Here is a 19,473-nt window from a genome sequence, read left to right as displayed (position 1 = left end):
CTTTCTTCTTTAGAACCACCTTATTTTGTTACGGAACTGAAGCCTCTGGAGGCATCAGTTGGAGATTCGGTTTCTTTACAATGCCAAGTTGCTGGGACACCAGAAGTTACAGTGTCTTGGTACAAAGGCGATACCAAGTTACGGTCAACTCCTGAATACAGGACCTATTTTACAAACAATGTGGCCACACTTGTTTTTAATAAAGTGAACATCAATGATAGTGGAGAATACACATGTAAAGCAGAAAACAGTATAGGGACTGCTTCTTCTAAGGCTGTCTTCAGAATTCAAGGTGATGATATTATTTTAGAAATTAAGAAGTTTCTTTTTTCCTTGTCTTCACTCTTATCTTTATGGGGAAATTTTTATTTCATCTACTAATGCCTCAAGTATTACTTGTCTTCCAACAGAGTCCCAGCTCCCACCTTCCTTTGCAAGGCAATTAAAGGATATCGAACAAACTGTTGGGTTACCAGTTACCCTCACTTGTCGACTGAATGGCTCCGCACCCATCCAAGTGTGCTGGTATAGAGATGGGGTACTTTTACGAGACGATGAAAATCTACAGACATCATTTGTAGATAATGTGGCAACTTTAAAAATTTTGCAAACAGACTTGAGTCACTCTGGCCAATACTCCTGCTCAGCTTCTAATTCACTTGGAACAGCATCTTCCAGTGCTAGACTGACAGCAAGAGGTTTGTTCCTATGTTACTCTCTCTCTTTGCAAACCATAACTTCTTAGTCATTGTCAAAGTAGAAATGGCCAATAAAAAAGAGAAAAAAAAAACCCATGTTGCCTTTTCTTCTCATCTTTCAGAACCTAAGAAATCTCCCTTCTTTGACATCAAGCCTGTATCTATAGATATTATTGCTGGGGAAAGTGCTGACTTTGAGTGTCATGTTACTGGTGCTCAACCAATGCGAATTACTTGGTCAAAAGATAACAAGGAAATCCGTCCTGGAGGAAACTACACAATTACATGTGTGGGAAACACTCCCCACTTGAGAATTCTTAAAGTAGGCAAAGGAGACTCTGGTCAGTATACTTGCCAAGCAACCAACGATGTTGGCAAAGACATGTGCTCAGCTCAACTCAGTGTAAAAGGTATCTTCACATGGCATTTACCAATATCGTTCTTTCCCATGTTGTGTAATTTTCTTTGAAAAGTTTCTTTAGTTTGTAAATGTTCGGGATAAAGTAACTGGATCATGTTGGAATTTGTATGTTAGTGGTGGAGGCAACATTCATCGAAGTTCTGTTTTCTCTTTATTTTGTTCTTTAAGTTAGTGAATCTCTAAGAGTAGTCTTATCAGAGGGTTGTTTAATTGAAATTTGTTAAATGTTGTTTCAACTCTCTCTTTTTTCACTCTTTCCTATTATGTGGCATTCTGACTTACCATTTTGATCAAATACCTCTATAATACATTAACTTACATGTTTTAGTTTCCGTATCCAGACTACAAAGATTAACTTGCCAATTAAATTCTCTATTAAAATATTAAAAGTTTATTTAATAGAAAAGATAAATATATTTTACCACAAAGCTCTCAGAAAGTACATATATTCTTACTAATAAAACAGATTTTAAATGTATTTATGGACTCTTCAGCTACAAACGTAAGCTGTTTTTTTCCTTTGACTTACTAGAACCTCCAAAGTTTGTTAAGAAATTAGAAGCTTCAAAAGTTGCAAAGCAGGGAGAATCCACCAAACTGGAATGTAAAATAAGCGGTTCCCCGGAAATCAAAGTTTTGTGGTTCCAAAATGACGGTGAACTTCATGAAAGTTGGAAATACAACATGTCATTCATGGATTCTGTGGCATCGCTCACCATCAATGAAGCCAGCACAGAGGATAGTGGGGACTATATCTGTGAAGCCCATAATGGTGTTGGGGACGCCAGCTGCAGCACAGCCCTGACGATTAAAGGTTAGACATGCTAAGCTGCTTTCTTTCTTCCTTCTCCTCTGATCTGGATTCTTTCTCAGCAATGTTCTGAGCTCCAAAATAAAAAGGCTAGTTAAGGGGATTTGCTTGCAATTCTTAAACTAGTTTTTATGACTAGACATTTCTTATGTTAGTATACTGTCATATGGTCACACCAGGCACTCAACGATTTAGACTCTAAAATATTTTTTCCCTTTCATTAGGCAAATGCTCTCATTGCTTATCTTCTTTTCTTCTGGTAGCACCTCCTGTTTTCACCCAGAAGCCTTCTCCAGTAGGAGCCCTTAAAGGTTCTGATGTTATCTTCCAATGTGAAATTTCGGGAACCCCCCCATTTGAAGTGGTGTGGGTTAAAGATCGAAAGCAAGTTCGGAGCAGCAAGAAATTTAAAATCACTTCGAAAAATTTTGATACAAGTCTCCACATCCTTAATCTGGAAGCTGCCGATGTAGGAGAATATCACTGCAAAGCTGCTAATGAGGTGGGAAGTGACACGTGTGTTTGCACTGTCAAGTTCAAAGGTTTGTATCCGTGGGGACAAAAATATTTATCTCTTGCTTTCATCTTTTCCTGCTTGACCAATAATGTATGTGGCTGTCATTCTCATCTTTTTTCTCTAACCACAAATTTCTTTCATTAGAACCCCCACGGTTTGTGAAGAAGCTAAGTGACACCTCAACCCTCGCTGGGGATGCCGTTGAGTTACGGGCCATAGTGGAAGGCTTCCAGCCCATTGCTGTCGTCTGGCTGAAAGATAAAGGTGACATTATCAGAGAGAGTGAAAACACTAGGATTTCATTCATTGATAACGTTGCAACACTCCAACTTGGAAGCCCAGAAGCATCTAACTCTGGAAAATATGTGTGCCAGATCAGAAACGATGCCGGAATGAGAGAGTGTTCAGCAGTCTTGACTGTCCTAGGTTAGTAACAAAGTACAGCCTGAGAAAAAAATCAGGTTGATTGACCCATGATCATTGCCTGCACATATTACTCTTAGCCAATAATATACTGATTACACTCTTAGTTTGAAAGAAGACTTTGTGTTCAATGCAATATACTTCTTTCAGAACCAGCCAGAATCATAGAGAAACCAGAACCCATGACTGTCACTACCGGAAATCCTTTTGCATTAGAGTGTACAGTGGCTGGGACACCAGAACTTTCAGCCAAGTGGTTCAAAGATGGGAGAGAATTATCTGCAGACAGCAAACATCACATCACATTCATCAACAAAGTGGCTTCACTTAAAATCCCTTGTGCAGAAATGAGTGACAAGGGGTTATATAGCTTTGAAGTGAAAAACAGTGTTGGTAAAAGTAACTGCACTGTGTCTGTCCATGTTTCGGGTGAGTAGTATGAGGTTTTTGTGAATATACCATTTTTCCTGGGGTAGAAAATAAGGCTTCTCTTTCAACGGAAAACTACCTTTCTCCACGTAGATCGAGTCGTGCCTCCTTCCTTCATCCGCAAGTTGAAGGACACCAACGCCATCCTGGGGGCCTCGGCGGTTTTGGAGTGCAGAGTCTCCGGCTCCGCGCCCATCTCCGTGGGCTGGTTTCAGGATGGAAATGAGATCGTTAGTGGGCCTAAATGCCAGTCCAGCTTTTCGGAAAACGTCTGTACTTTGAATCTGAGCTTCTTGGAGCCCTCTGATACAGGCATATACACGTGCGTGGCCACCAACGTGGCTGGGTCAGACGAATGCTCGGCCGTCCTGACTGTCCAAGGTCAGTGCACAGGCACCAGGCTGCTGCTTGACTTAGTGACTGCCTCACAGGGGATTTCTTTATTTTGTCTTCGTGTGTAGTCTTTTTGTTGTTGTTGTTGTTGTTTGTTTTTTAACATCTTTATTGGGGTATAATTGCTTTACAATGGTGTGTTAGTTTCTGCTTTATAACAAAGTGAATCAGTTATACATATACATATGTTCCCATATCTCTTCCCTCTTGCGTCTCCCTCCCTCCCACCCTCCCTATCCCACCCCTCCAGGCGGTCAAAAAACACCGAGCTGATATCCCTGTGCTATGCGGATGCTTCCCACTAGCTATGTACCTTACGTTTGGTAGTGTATATATGTCCATGCCTCTCTCTCGCTTTGTCACAGTTCACCCTTCCCCCTCCCCATATCCTCAAGTCCATTCTCCAGTAGGTCTGTGTCTTTATTCCTGTCTTACCCCTAGGTTCTTCATGACATTTTTTCCCCTTAAATTCCATATATATGTGTTAGCATACAGTATTTGTCTTTCTCTTTCTGACTTACTTCACTCTGTATGACAGACTCTACGTCTATCCACCTCATTACTTCGTGTGTAGTCTTTTTTTTTTATTATTAATTAATTTGTTATTTTTGACTGTGTTGGGTCTTCGTTTCTGTGCGAGGGCTTTCTCTAGTTGCAGCAAGTGGGGGCCACTCTTCCTCTTGGTGCGTGGGCCTCTCACTATCCTGGCCTCTCTTGTTGTGGAGCACAGGCTCCAGATGTACAAGCTCAGTAGTTGTGGCTCACGGGCCTAGTTGCTCCACGGCATGTGGGATCTTCCCAGACCAGGGCTTGAACCCGTGTGGCCTGCATTGGCAGGCAGATTCTCAACCACTGCGCCACCCGGGAAGCCCTCGTGTGTAGTCTTAATTCCCTTTTCTTCAAGGAGCAAAAGCACTGCTCAATTGGATTTCTTTTTTCTCTTGATCTCCCCCACTCCTGGGGTATCTAGAACCACCATCTTTTGAACAAACCCCTGATTCCTTGGAAGTTCTCCCTGGAATGAGCCTCACATTCACCAGTGTCATTAGAGGCACCCCGCCTTTCAAGGTCAAATGGTTTAAAGGCAGCAGGGAACTGGTGTCAGGGGAGTCATGCAGCATCTCTCTGGAAGATTTTGTCACAGAACTGGAATTGTTTGAGGTGGAGCCATTGCAAAGCGGGGAATATTCTTGCCTCGTGGCTAACGACGCTGGCAGTGCTTCCTGTACCACGCATCTTTTTGTGAAAGGTTTGCTCTTTTCTCCAAAAACATGTATCTTTAGCATTCTTTTCTGATTCTTTATTTGAAGATGCCACTTCTGCTCTGCTGTTTTCTCCTTATAGAACCAGCCACCTTTGTGAAAAGATTGGCTGATTTCAGCGTCGAGACAGGAAACCCCATCGTTCTCGAGGCCACGTTTACCGGCACACCTCCCATCTCGGTGAGCTGGATGAAGAATGAGTTCCCCCTTACACAATCTCGGAATTGCAGCATTACCATGACGGAAAAATCTACGATCCTAGAAATTCTTGATAGCACAATAGAGGATTATGCACAATACGGTTGCCTCATAGAAAATGAGGCCGGTCAAGATATTTGTGAAGCGCTGGTATCTGTCTTAGGTATGTTGACAGTTACCTCTTCTTATTGCTCTCTTTTCTTTCTTTTAATACATCCTCTTTTAGCTAGTATGATTGATTGATTACCATCCTTTCTACCTTAGAACCACCTTATTTTATTGAGCCTCTGGAACACATGGAAGCAGCCGTCGGAGAACCTGTAACTTTACAGTGTAAAGTGGATGGAACCCCAGAAATTAGAATTTCTTGGTATAAAGAACACACAAAGCTACGATCGGCTCCTGCGTATAAAATGCAATTCAGAAATAATGTTGCCTCCTTAGTAATCAACAAAGTGGATCCCAGTGACGTAGGAGAATACACGTGCAAGGCTGAAAACAGCGTGGGGGCAGTGGCTTCCTCAGCTGTGCTCGTTATCAAAGGTGATGATCATTCTCCTAACAAGTCTTGCTGTGTGTTGACAGATCCACTTTCTTAAAAACGTCACAATGTTAATGGGTTGAAGTATGCTGTGGGTGTTTTCTCTCTTGTAAATAAGGATTGTCTGTGACTCCCTTCCAGAGCGCAAACTTCCACCTTCCTTTGCAAGAAAACTGAAGGATGTTCAGGAGACCCTTGGCTTCCCAGTTGCATTTGAATGTCGCATCAATGGCTCAGAACCTCTTCAAGTGTCTTGGTACAAAGATGGGGTGCTTTTGAAAGACGATGCTAATTTGCAAACATCTTTTGTTCATAATGTAGCAACTCTTCAGATTTTGCAAACTGACCAGAGCCATGTTGGTCAGTACAATTGCTCTGCTTCTAATCCTCTTGGGACAGCTTCATCCAGTGCGAAGCTCATCCTCTTAGGTGGGTAGCTCATCACATTACCCTCTTCATCATAAAGCAGTTTCACTGCTCCGGGCCACCAAAGGTCTGGTGCCACTTAGTTTCTGCTCCATGTCTGGGAGCATGAAAACTGAAGTCACCATGTTGGTCTTCATTCTTTTCAGACCATGAAGTGCCTCCTTTCTTTGATCTAAAGCCTGTGTCAGTAGATCTTGCTCTCGGAGAAAGTGGTTCTTTTAAATGTCACATAACTGGAACTGCACCAATCAAGATCACCTGGGCCAAAGATAACCGAGAGATTCGCCCTGGAGGCAACTACAAGATGACTTTGGTTGAAAATACTGCCACTCTGACGGTTCTCAAAGTAGGCAAAGTCGATGCTGGGCAATACACCTGCTATGCAAGCAACGTCGCTGGAAAAGACTCTTGTTCTGCTCATCTGGGTGTACAAGGTACTTGTTCAAGTGAAATAGTAAGGTCTCATTTCAACGTCTGAAAATATAGGAGAAAGCGTGTGCTTGAAAGATACGTTTAGGACTGTGGTCTAGGAATTGGAAGTGATTGAACAGATCCAGGGTCTTCTAAGTGGGAGCAAGTTTTTTATAATGTTTATTTAAAAAAATATAAAACTGGTCAAACATGGACTGAAGGTCCATTTTCAAAGGCTGAAATTGCAAGAAAACCCAAGTTTGAAAGAAATTATCTTAGGACAATAAAAGGAAGTTGTCTCGAATGACTTACTTTCCACATTAGTTTATAAATTAATGGATTTTGTTCCTCGAGGGGCTAGCAGAGCCCCAAACTATCAAGCCCTTCAAGAAGAGTCAGATTGTGTCAACTTCTTTTCCTCTACTAGCTCCACTTAAATAACAATGGAAGCCAGGGGACTGGGGAGTACATCAATATCTGACATCATGGAAGGCAACCATGTCTCTCTGTAGCATGTTCAAGGCTGCTGTGGTCAGAAATCAAACATTTAACTCAATGAGCTGCTGGTCTAACCCATGAGAGCATTTTTAAGGGTTTTAATGGTGATAGTTTATAAATAACTTCAAATTAAAACAGAGTTAGATTTAGCAGCCCACGTGCTCTGTGATATATCGCTAGTTATTTTTATCTCCCTAAACTTGAATTTTTTGATTCAGTTAATGAAGAAAGCAGTCGCTCTCCCCACTTCAAAGGAATATTATGAAGGTTGAAGAAATATCTATTTAAAGCCTATGAGAGAAAATAGCACTTTAAAATATTAAGATATCTAACCCGATTTTGCTACTCTGACTCTTCATGGTACATAACTGATATCTTTGCAGCCACAGGAAATAGACCGTCCTGCACTGGTTCACGTACAAGAAAGTAATCAAACTCTCTCAATCCCTGTAAACCATAGTGTGATTTCACCAACAGATACACACTCTGACTGTGTTCTTGCACAAAGTGATTCTTTTGCTGGTAGGAGGATTGCACAAAAGGGATTAATGTCTCTTCCTCTTTCCTTTTGCAATAATATTTGATGTGGGTGCTTACAAAAATAAATATATTTTATAGGAATTTTCTAGTTAAGTTTCACCTAACTATTCTTCCTGGAACTGCAGCAAATAAATTTGTTTTCCAGAGCTAAAGACCTCTCTGTTTGATTTTTCACTTCATCCTGAATTACATGTGTCTTCCCATCTCTTCCCTTGTGTTTTCTGTCTTGCTTCCATAGAACCCCCCAGGTTCATTAAGAAGCTAGAACCTTCAAGAATCATGAAACAAGATGAATCTACAAGATATGAATGTAAAGTAGGAGGGTCTCCAGAAATCAAAGTTTTATGGTATAAGGATGAGACTGAAATTCAAGAGAGCAGTAAATTCAGAATGTCATTCCACGACTCGGTGGCGGTATTGGAAATGCACGCGCTCAGTGTAGAAGACAGCGGAGACTACACGTGCGAGGCCTGCAACGCAGCGGGCAGAGCAAGCAGCAGCACCACCTTAAAAGTTAAAGGTCAGCTCCTACCCTTCTTTCATGTTTTTCATGTTAACTTCCTCCTAGTTGTCCTCTCAATTCCCTGTTTGACTCTCTCCGTCGAGATTCTAAAAATTTTAAAGGACACAATAGAAAATCGAGTGTAGTGTTCTCTCTCTATGGTGGAATGGAAAACTGATTCTTACTTGTAACTACATAGTTACAGAACACATCCTAATGTTCCTTTTTTCCTAACTTTAGAACCACCCGTTTTCCGCAAAAAGCCTCATCCCGTTGAGACACTGGAAGGAGCTGATGTTCACCTTGAATGTGAGCTTCAGGGCACCCCCCCGTTTCAAGTTTCTTGGCATAAAGACAAGAGAGAACTTAGGAGTGGCAAGAAGTACAAGATAATGTCTGAGAACTTCCTGACGAGTATTCACATCCTGAGCGTCAGTGCTGCAGACGTTGGGGAATATCAGTGTAAAGCCACGAACGATGTGGGGGGAGACACCTGTGTTGGTTCCATCACTCTGAAAGGTTAGAGTGACTCCATCCTCTTCTGCTTACAGTTTTCCTTCTAACTTTAATACCCTGTTGGCCCCTCAGCTCTTGCCCCATCCTTTACCACTAGCTGTCTTGTACTTTTCCCCTCTCTCCTTTCTAAATCCTTTTATAGTTAGCACGCATCCTATTTCCAAATCCTACTAATTACCCTTTTAGACAATTTTCCCAGTAGGTTTTGATTGGATTTAGAAAGCTAGAGAGGCCAAGATGTTCGACTCTTTCTGCTTAGTACAAACTCTAATGCATCTCTGCTCCCATTCACCAAAAATGCCTCTTCTTTAAGAAATAGAAACAACACATGATCACCAGTTTGATTCCTAGCATTCATAGCTTTGAGGGAAATACCCATAGCCCCACACATTTTAAATCCCTGATTTTGCCTCTTTTTCATCAGCACCACCAAGATTTGTGAAGAAGCCCAGTGACATTTCTGCCATCGTTGGTGAAGAAGTTCAGCTTCAGGCTGCTATTGAAGGCACTGAGCCCATTTCCGTGGTGTGGTTCAAAGACAAGGGGGAGATGGTCAGAGAAAGTGACAATATATGGATCTCTTATTCAGAAAACATTGCAACCCTACAGTTTTCAAGAGTGGAAACAGCCAATGCCGGGAAATACACCTGTCAGATCAAAAATGATGCCGGAATGCAAGAGTGCTTCGCCACAGTGTCCATCCTCGGTTAGTGCAGATAGAATGTCATCATGAATAGAAGGCATGCACTTACCAGTACTCGTGTCTTCTTTAGTTTTTCAATGTGATTTTAACATTTGAAAACAATTTACATCTCGTTCCAGAGCCTGCAGCAATTGTCGAAAAGCCAGAATCCATAAAAGTGACCACGGGAGACACCTGTACCTTGGAGTGCATGGTCACTGGCACACCCGAACTCACTACTAAGTGGTTTAAGGACGCAAAAGAGCTGACAAGTGACAGCAAATACAAAATAAGCTTCTTCAACAAAATATCTGGCCTTAAGATTATTAACGTGGCCCCCAGTGACAGTGGGGTGTACAGTTTTGAGGTGCAAAACCCTGTGGGCAAAGACAGCTGCACAGCCTCAGTTCATGTTTCAGGTTGGTTGGTTGGGCTTTTGTTTCAATGTTATTATAGTATAGTTCCTGGTTTACATACGTGTGTATAAGAAACTCCACATTCTACAGCGTGACATGAGTCTGACATCCTCTGAATCAGCAAAATCAGAGGTAATAGACCTATAGAGTTAGAAGAAAACCAAGTCCCAAAGTTCTATCCCTTTCTTTTGGAGGAATTTCCACAATTCAGGGTGGTAGGAGTAACACTTAATCCCTGGATATGGAATAAGGATATGTAGTCTTCTACTGTCACTTATGCTGGAGTAATTCTCCACATAATGATTCACAGCAAAGAGAGACCAAAATTCCTAATAAGTCAACTAGCATGTCTTGTCCACTGATTCTCAAGGCTTTCCATGGTGTGACCCCACTGGGAACTCTGTGATATCCTCACAGAAGAGCCAGATGGATCTAGGCATACTCCATCAAAAAGACAATAATTCTCTCTTCAAATCATTTTATAACTGATGTCCTTGTTTGTTTGATTTTTATCACATTCAGACCGAATTGTGCCTCCTTCATTCACAAGAAAATTGAAAGAGACAAATGGTCTGTCTGGTTCCTCAGTGGTAATGGAGTGTAAAGTCTATGGATCACCTCCAATCTCCGTCTCCTGGTTCCATGAAGGAAACGAGATCAGCAGTGGAAGGAAGTACCAGACCACCCTGACGGATAACACTTGTGCCTTAACTGTGAACATGCTGGAAGACTCAGACACCGGCGACTACACATGTATAGCTACTAATGTGGCTGGTTCTGATGAGTGCAGTGCTCCTTTGACTGTGAGAGGTCAGCTAAAAATAACAGCAAAATAGAATTGCATTTCATTATTTATTCAACATTTTTGTCATCAAAATTCAAAAGTGGTAAACTTTTTACGGTATGTGCTTTTTTGTTTAGAACCACCATCTTTTGTTCAGAAACCTGATCCCATGGATGTTTTAACTGGAACAAATGTAACTTTCACAAGCCTTGTAAAAGGAACACCCCCGTTCAGTGTCAGCTGGTTCAAGGGTAGCAGTGAACTAGTACCAGGGGACAGATGTAATGTGTCTTTGGAGGATTCAGTTGCTGAACTGGAGCTGTTTGATGTAGATACATCACAAAGTGGAGAATATACCTGCATCGTTAGTAATGAAGCTGGCAAAGCTTCTTGTACAACACATCTATATGTAAAAGGTTTGTTTGACTGCCATTCTGCATTTTTACAATTAATATACATGAAATAATAGGTGTGCCTGTATCTGTGTGTGTATGTGCTTTATTTCATGTTTTCAATTCGCCTGCTACAGCCCCAGCCAAATTTGTGAAGAAGCTCAATGATTACAGCCTAGAGAAAGGAAAACCCCTGATCCTAGAGGGCACGTATACTGGAACTCTTCCTATTTCAGTTACATGGAAGAAAAATGGCGCAAATATAGCTCCTTCTCAGAGGTGTCATATAACCACAACTGAAAAATCTGCAATCCTGGAAATTCCAAGCAGCACAGTGGAGGATGCAGGACAGTACAACTGTTACATTGAAAACGCTTCCGGGAAAGACTCCTGTTCGGCACAAATCCTGATACTAGGTGTGTTATGATTGCACATTCGTATCTTTATATACAAATAACCATCCTGGCATGTCTCCTTCATGACTGGTTATCTCTCTTGGCTGCAGAACCACCATATTTTGTCAAGCAGTTGGAGCCTGTGAAGGTGACCATTGGAGATTCTGCCTCTTTGCAATGCCAACTTGCTGGGACCCCTGAAATTGGGGTGTCCTGGTATAAAGGAGATATGAAATTGAGACCCACGACTACCTACAAAATGCATTTTAGGAACAATGTTGCTACACTGGTTTTCAACCAGGTTGATAGTAATGACAGTGGAGAATATATCTGCAGGGCTGAAAACAGTGTGGGAGAAGTTTCTTCATCAACTTTCCTGACTGTTCAAGGTGAGTGCAATATTTTTTAAGTGAATGAATGTGTTTCTTTTGAAAAAGATTTAAAATATCTGGCGAGGATCTTCTTTTTTGGAAAATCTTCCCAAATGCAAAACTTTCTTCTTAAGTAGTTCTGCCTATAAATTAGCAGTTTCTCTTTTTTGATCACCTTTACAGAGAGAGGTAAAATGACTAATCTTCAGTTGGAAGATCATGTCATCATTTGTCTCTATAATTAAATCTTTCAGAAAAATGAGTAACCATATTTTTTTAAATTCCACCCATGGGTGTCTCATGCAGATTGCTAGAAAGCAGTCTTAAAAAGTAAGAAAATCTGCTACATGCCGGAGATGTACCTTAAGCCAATGAGTTTCTCTGCTGGCTTACATATTTTTACACCTACCATGCGTCAGCGTGGCATCAAAGTAAAACTTTTGCTCCAAAAATTTACCTACTTTTCTTTGAGTCCAAGTTAATTCAGGATATGTGAATACCTCCTGATATTTTTATAGGAATCCCATTATTTATATAACAATAATTGTGAGAAGAATATTCAGTAAATTCAAAATGTCCAGAATTATTCATTACTTTAATTCCATTCCTACAGAGGAAAAACTTCCACCATCATTTTCTCGACAGTTGAGAGATGTTCAAGAAACGGTCGGGCTGCCAGTTGTTTTTGAGTGTGCTGTCAGTGGATCAGAACCTATCTCGGTGTCTTGGTTTAAAGATGGCAAGCCGTTGAAAGACAGCCCCAATGTACAAACATCATTTTTAGATAATGTAGCCACTCTCAATATTTTTCAAACAGATCGGAGTTTTGCAGGCCAGTATTCTTGCACAGCTACAAATCCTATAGGTTCTGCTTCTTCCAGTGCCAGACTCATTCTCACAGGTGTGTGGATTCTTAAACTTCTATTTCTGTAATTAAATTTTTTATAACCAAATTTGAAATTAGAGGAGGATGTGTGAACTGGGATGGTCAAGTATGGAGCCTGAAACCGTCTTTCTGCTCTCCTCTCAGAGGGGAAGAACCCACCCTTCTTTGACATCCCTCTTGCCCCTATGGTTGCTGTGGTGGGAGACAGTGCGGACTTTGAGTGCCATGTGACTGGGACACAACCAATAAAGGTCACCTGGGCCAAAGACAACAGAGAGATCCAAAGTGGCGGAAACTATCAGATTAGTTATCTGGAAAACAGTGCCCACCTGACAATCCTGAAAGTAGACAAAGGAGACTCTGGACAGTATACGTGCTATGCTGTCAATGAAGTGGGAGAGGACTCCTGCGTGGCACAGCTCAATATAAAAGGTATCTTTGTATATCACATCCTAAGGGTGTGGTTTTATTAGGACAGATGAAATTTAGCACATTTTTAAACCACTGACATAAAAATGTTTCAGAAGAAATGTTTCTCTAGAGAAAAGGTGATCTTTTAAAATCTGTATTTCTCTAAGTTTTTATATATCCTACATAACCCTAAGACCACTCCTTCCCCCCCTTTTTTCTTTTTTTTTTTTTACAAATATCTGGTTCTGTAAATGACCATAAGTTATTTTTATCATCCATCCCATAAATCAGAGAACAGTTTAAAATAAGCTTGTGAAAATAAAAGAAAAAAACCCACAACATTGTAAATCAACTATATGCCAATGTAAAATTAAAAAAAATTGTTTTAATATAAAAATAAAATAAGCTTGTGGAAGGAGGCCAAAATGTTTAGCAACATTACACTGATATGCTGTATTCAGTTGGTCAGCATTGACTTTGAACTTAAAATATGACTTTTCTTTCTTGAAAAGCCTCCTATTAGTAACCTACTTCTGGATTCCACTTCATATATCCTTGAACTATCTTACAGAGCGGCTAATTCCACCAAGTTTCACTAAAAAACTCTCAGAGACAGTAGAAGAAACAGAAAGGAACTCTTTCAAACTCGAGGGCCGTGTTGCTGGTTCCCAGCCTATTTCTGTCACTTGGTACAAAAATAACGTAGAGATCCATCCAACGTCTAACTGTGAAATCACATTCAAGAACAACACACTTCTGCTGCAAGTCAAGAAGGCAGGCATGGACGACGCTGGTTTGTACACGTGCAAAGTGTGGAATGATGCAGGCTCTGCTCTGTGTACATCTTCAGTCGTCATCAAAGGTAAGTCACCTTCAGAGCCCCTGGCATGATGTGTTTTTCTTTACTGCCTATTAGACAGCCGTGTGTGTTTCTTCTGACATCTCGACAAAGTAAGTTATAACAGATATGAATATATATTATTTAATTGGCTTGCCACAATTCCACCTATGTTTACTAAAAAACATACATTAGTTGTAATTTAATTATGTGGCCCAGGAAAGTAGGTGTCACATAATAAAGGGACTGTACCTTAGCTTGTAAATCACATCTCGAAATTCTCTCAGGTAGTTAGAAGTCTAAGTCTACTTTGAAATTCATACATAAGTGACATAAATTTTTATGAGGCACATTTGTTTTGAAATTTTTTTAAATTCTCATAATTGAATATTGCATTACCTTTGCTTATTATGAAACATTCTCTTTTCTAAGGATATTTCTAAAGGATTATTGTCTGACATATATTGCCCAAAGCTTTTAGCCTGTAAATGAATATTAACCTCATACAGAAGGGTAAAATTTGCTCAGAAAGAAAAAGAAATGGGTGGAAAGATGTTACATATCATTATGAATACACAGTCATAGCTTGAGGCAAAGAAATAGACTGTATTGTTTAAGGAGATCTTCTCAATCTGATCCTCTAACCATAATGGCTTCATCCATATAACTTTTTTTTCTTTCTTAACATCTTTATTGGAGTATAATTGCTTTACAATGGTGTTAGTTTCTGCTGTAAAACAGGGTAAATCAGCTATGCACATATATATATATCCTCATATCTCCTCCCTCTTGTGTCTCCCTCCCACCCTCCCTATCCCAACCCTCTAGGTGGTCACAAAGCACTGAGCTGATCTCCCTGTGCTATGTAGCTGCTTCCCACTAGCTATCTGTTTTACATTTGGTAGTGTATATATGTCCATGCCACTCTCTCACTTTGTCCCAGCTTACCCCTCCCCCTCCCCGTGTCCTCAAGTCCATTCTCTATGTCTGCATCTTTATTCCCGTCCTGCCCCTAGGTTTGTCTGAACTTTTTTTTTTTTAGATTCCATATATATGTTTTAGCATATGGTATTTGTTTTTCTCTTTCTGACTTACTTCACTCTGTATGACAGACTCTAGGTCCATCCACCTCACTACAAATAACTCAATTTCGTTTCTTTTTATGGCTGAGTAATATTCCATTGTATATATGTGCCACATCTTCTTTATCCATTCATCTGTCGATGGACACTTAGATTGCTTCCATGTCCTGGCTGTCGTAAATAGTGCTGCAATGAACATTTTGGTACATGACTGTTTTTGAATTATGGTTTTCTCAGGGTATATGCCCAGTAGTGGGATTGCTGGGTCATATGGTAGTTCTATTTTTAGCTTTTTAAGGAACCTCCATACTGTTCTCCATAGTGGCTGTATCAATTTACATTCCCACCAACAGTACAAGAGGGTTCCCTTTTCTCCACACCCTCTCCAACATTTATTGTTTGTAGATTTTTTGATGATGGCCATTCTGACTGGTGTGAGGTGATACCTCACTGTAGTTTTGATTTGCATTTCTCTAATGATTAATGATGTTGAGCATTCTTTCATGTGTTTGTTGGCAGTCTGTATATCTTCTTTGGAGAGATGTCTATTTAGGTCTATTTAGTTTTGATTTGCATTTCTCTAATGATTAATGATGTTGAGCATTCTTTCATGTGTTTGTTGGCAGTCTGTATATCTTCTTTGGAGAGATGTCTATTTAGGTCTTCTGCCCATTTTTGGATTGGGTTCTTTGTTTTTTTGATACTGAGCTGCATGAGCTGCTTGTATATTTTGGAGATTAATCCTTTGTCAGTTGGTTCATTTGCAAATATTTTCTGCCATTCTGAGGGTTGTCTTTTCATCTTGTTTATGTTTTCCTTTGCTGTGCAAAAGCTTTTAAGTTTCATTAGGTCCCATTTGTTTCATCCATATAATTATGAGGCAGTTCATCAAAATCACTTAACAGTCTAACTTCCTTGAACAACTGGGAGTTAATTACCAACTCTGATGATCTAGCTGGCCATGTCAGGGTGCACAGACAGTAGGTTAATATCATCAATAGATTAATATTACTAATAAGCTAATATCATTGAGTTAACTTTTTATAATTCTAATGTCATCACTCACTTAATAGTACTTAAATGCGTTTGATTTTTAAAACATTTAGTTAAATGAAGAATGAATGCTTAACCATTCATGATGGTTTTACATTGAGTAGATAAATACTCTCTATAGAATTCTGAGGCTTTTTATCCATAGAGTTTAAAAATGAATAGATATCAGAAGTTTTCATCTTTGCAATCATGAATATTGCTTATTTTCCTTATATGTAGGTCTCAGAACCATTCAATAAAATCATTACATAACACCAAGCTATACATGGCCTTCCCATCATGTTACTGATATCTTCTTCACGGGTTTTCATTTGAGCACTGAGCTTCAACGCCTCATTCCTTTGGGCAAAGGTTGGATTTTAAATGCTACTGTAGCTGCATATAATAGCTAAAGATGATCATAAGAGAAAGTCACGTATTAACATGTGGGCTCATGGTTACTCAAATGTTGGCTTTCTTTCCCAGAGGGTAGCAAACATTGTATATCAGGAGCAGAGTTCTCCAATAGGCCCTTCGTTTTTAGGGTTCAGTGAAAATACAGCTGCATGCAGGTTTGAGAGAATCAACGGTGTGCTATATGACATCGAAATTTATAGGAACGGCCAGTGCAGTGTTTGCAGGGCCTAATGTTTGCAAAACACAGATGCTTGGGTAATTCATGGGCAGCATGGCATCTGTTCTTTGCTTGTTTTTAAACCTTTTTCTATTTATAAAATCCAACACATGTAACTATTGCTTTCAGAGACAAAGGCACATGATTCAGTTCTATTATAGCAACCAGTGCTACCTGTTAGAGGCAAAACTTGTTTCTGTTCTGGAGTTTAATATTTTTTTGTTTTTATGTTCCTCACGAAAGTCCCTTTCTAATTCTAGCACCTAAGAAGCCACCTGTGTTTGATCAGCACCCTACTCCAGTAACAGTTAGTGAAGGAGAATTCATGCAGCTTAGCTGCCACGTCCTGGGATCAGAACCGATCAGGATCCAGTGGTTGAAGGCTGGCAGGGAAATAAAGCCCTCAGACAGATGCAGCTTCAGCTTTGCTAATGGGACTGCTGTGCTGGAACTCAAGGATGTGTCTAAAGCAGATGCGGGAGATTATGTGTGTAAAGCTTCAAATGTGGCTGGAAGTGACACGTGCAAATCAAAAGTGACCGTTAAAGGTACAGACACCTCAAAACTATTATTTGGATTAAGTCAACTGCTTGTGTTTATTTGCTTATTTGCTTATTACAGTTTAAGTAAGAATGGAATTAGATTTTTAGAATTATCAGTTACTGCTCATTTGCAATTTATAGTCTCCTTATTATAATTGAAATATTAGGTAATTTAGTGGCAATAATTTCCACACAAATTTTCTGAAAGTACCCCAAGTTCACCATCACACTTCTTGACCCTTTTTTCACCATATCCAAAAGGATGTAACTAAGTGGAGTTCCAAAAATGATCCTGTAATAATGTGACATAAGGTAGCCTGATATCATATCCCTAAAGGAAATCTATATAATAAAACCAAGTTGAGAAATATAAAACTTGATGCTATTAATGTGATTGCAGTTCAGTCTGCATGTAATAGCTACAACTAGTTATAAATGTCTATGAAACTGCTTTGTCTTCTATAGTCCACTCTCATATAGGGTGTGTAATATTTGTGACATTGCCAAATTCTTAAAGCCTGTTTTTCAAAGGAAATTATTTATTACAATTTGAAGGTAATTGTGATTTTTTAAAAAAACATGTAAACGTGTTGTTTTAGACAAACCAGCTGCCGTCCCAGCAGCTAAGAAAGCAGCAGTAGATGGAAAACTCTTCTTCATATCAGAACCTCAGAGTATGAGAGTTGTAGAAAGTAAGTACTTCATGAAAATTACATCTTCATCTGTCTTGTACATTTTACTGCTGATTTCATTTCAGAAAAACTGGTTTTGGAAAATTAAATTTTTATTGATTTGTTTTCATTGTTCCTTAGAAACCACTGCAACATTCATTGCGAAAGTTGGAGGTGATCCAGTTCCAGGTGTTAAGTGGACAAAAGGGAAGTGGAGACAACTGAGCCAAGGAGGTCGAATTTTTATCCACCAGAAAGATGGTGAAGCAAAGCTGGAGATCAGAGGCACCACAAAAACCGATTCTGGATTATACCGATGTGTTGCATTTAACAAGCATGGTGAAATTGAAAGTAATGTTAATCTACAGGTGGATGAAAGGAAGCCACAAGAGAAAATTGAAGGAGATCTTAGAGCAATGCTGAAAAAGTAAGTTCAATAAAATACCGTGCACGGTAATGTTCCATTCATGGACCATCCCCTCCAAGATTCAGATTGTGAAAGAACATTAGCATATAGACATTTTAACAGAAACAGATAAGCAAATACACAGTATTTGAGTGGAAGTTAGTGGTGCATTAACATCAATTTCTGAATAATCTTGAGAAAATTTTGAGAATGAGGTGAATTTTTATTAAAATTTTGAACAAAGGAAATGGCCTGTTAGAGAAACCTGTGTGTCTAGGCATGAAATTTTTGTTTCTATGTGTAATTTCTCTTGCTCTGAATGGCTTTCTAGATAAACCATTTTAAACATTTTCCATAATTGCCAATAATTTCAGAACCAATTATGTTTGAACATCACTGTTAATCAATTAATCAACATTTAATTTCTACATATTTTCCTCATGATATATGTATTCTTTATTGATGCTTTCCATGGCTATTATTATTTTTCCTTATAATTCTTTCATTAGCCTCTTTTGTTGTAAAGCTTACAAAAATATTTTTGTTATCCTTTCTTAAACTCTTTGATCAAATTTCCATACTTTGTGACTATAGTCTGATCTTAATCCACTCCACCTCCAAACCCACAATTTTGTTTGTTTGTTTGTTTCACAGTTAACATGGTAAAATTAGTAGTTCTTAAATAAAGGACACAAAACTATTCCTTTGTGAAAAAAATTTTATTACATTTATAATCTTTGAATGATGATAGACAATTCAAAATAAGTAGAAGACAGGTGATTCATGTTTATTTCTTATTTCATTTAGGACTCCAGCCTTAAAGAAAGGAGCTGGGGAAGAAGAGGAAATTGATATCATGGAACTTCTCAAAAATATTGATCCAAAAGAATATGAAAAATATGCCCGCATGTATGGAATCACTGACTTCCGGGGTCTTCTTCAAGCATTTGAAATGCTAAAGCAAAGTCAAGTAGAAGAGACACATAGATTGGTATGATCTTTTATATATAGTATCATCTTTAAAAATTCACACTTGAAACGTCTAACATACGCCTTTTGAGTTTCCAGAACCCTACAGTTGTATAAGATCAGTTAATATAACCTAAGCAGCATCAAAAATGGAGGTTAAATATAATCATTCGTCCTCTAATTCAAATTTTATTCCATATGTAATACTTACGCTTTTTTTCCTCCCTAGGAAATTGAGGAAATAGAGAAGTCAGAGAAGGAAGAAAAGGAATTTGAGGAACTTGTATCATTTATTCAGCAAAGGCTGTCACAGACAGAGGTAAAATGAATTATGCTGATCACAAAATGAAGAAATTATTATTGGGAATTACAAGGG

General features: G+C 39.3%; 1 protein-coding gene across 1 annotated transcript in view; it reads left to right on the top strand.

The window, feature by feature from the left end:
* TTN (titin) overlaps positions 1-19,473 on the top strand; it is a 285,745-nt gene that overhangs the window by 93,862 nt on the left and 172,410 nt on the right. The window contains exons 74-102 of the mRNA XM_065880462.1: positions 14-292; positions 411-698; positions 821-1,108; positions 1,652-1,933; positions 2,194-2,472; positions 2,592-2,873; positions 3,021-3,299; positions 3,393-3,680; positions 4,663-4,941; positions 5,037-5,315; positions 5,417-5,695; positions 5,835-6,122; positions 6,266-6,553; positions 7,807-8,088; positions 8,311-8,589; positions 9,011-9,292; positions 9,409-9,687; positions 10,207-10,494; positions 10,606-10,884; positions 10,998-11,276; positions 11,366-11,644; positions 12,240-12,527; positions 12,657-12,944; positions 13,495-13,785; positions 16,770-17,057; positions 17,651-17,743; positions 17,864-18,149; positions 18,936-19,119; positions 19,327-19,416. Of these exons, the coding sequence (XP_065736534.1) occupies positions 14-292; positions 411-698; positions 821-1,108; positions 1,652-1,933; positions 2,194-2,472; positions 2,592-2,873; positions 3,021-3,299; positions 3,393-3,680; positions 4,663-4,941; positions 5,037-5,315; positions 5,417-5,695; positions 5,835-6,122; positions 6,266-6,553; positions 7,807-8,088; positions 8,311-8,589; positions 9,011-9,292; positions 9,409-9,687; positions 10,207-10,494; positions 10,606-10,884; positions 10,998-11,276; positions 11,366-11,644; positions 12,240-12,527; positions 12,657-12,944; positions 13,495-13,785; positions 16,770-17,057; positions 17,651-17,743; positions 17,864-18,149; positions 18,936-19,119; positions 19,327-19,416 (7,733 nt within the window). The remainder of the gene's footprint in view (positions 1-13; positions 293-410; positions 699-820; positions 1,109-1,651; positions 1,934-2,193; positions 2,473-2,591; positions 2,874-3,020; positions 3,300-3,392; positions 3,681-4,662; positions 4,942-5,036; positions 5,316-5,416; positions 5,696-5,834; positions 6,123-6,265; positions 6,554-7,806; positions 8,089-8,310; positions 8,590-9,010; positions 9,293-9,408; positions 9,688-10,206; positions 10,495-10,605; positions 10,885-10,997; positions 11,277-11,365; positions 11,645-12,239; positions 12,528-12,656; positions 12,945-13,494; positions 13,786-16,769; positions 17,058-17,650; positions 17,744-17,863; positions 18,150-18,935; positions 19,120-19,326; positions 19,417-19,473) is intronic.

This window comes from Phocoena phocoena, chromosome 7, assembly GCF_963924675.1.
Source record: "Phocoena phocoena chromosome 7, mPhoPho1.1, whole genome shotgun sequence".
In the NCBI taxonomy this organism is placed as follows: Eukaryota; Metazoa; Chordata; class Mammalia; order Artiodactyla; family Phocoenidae; genus Phocoena; species Phocoena phocoena.
This window is presented reverse-complemented; position numbering and strand designations above follow the sequence as displayed.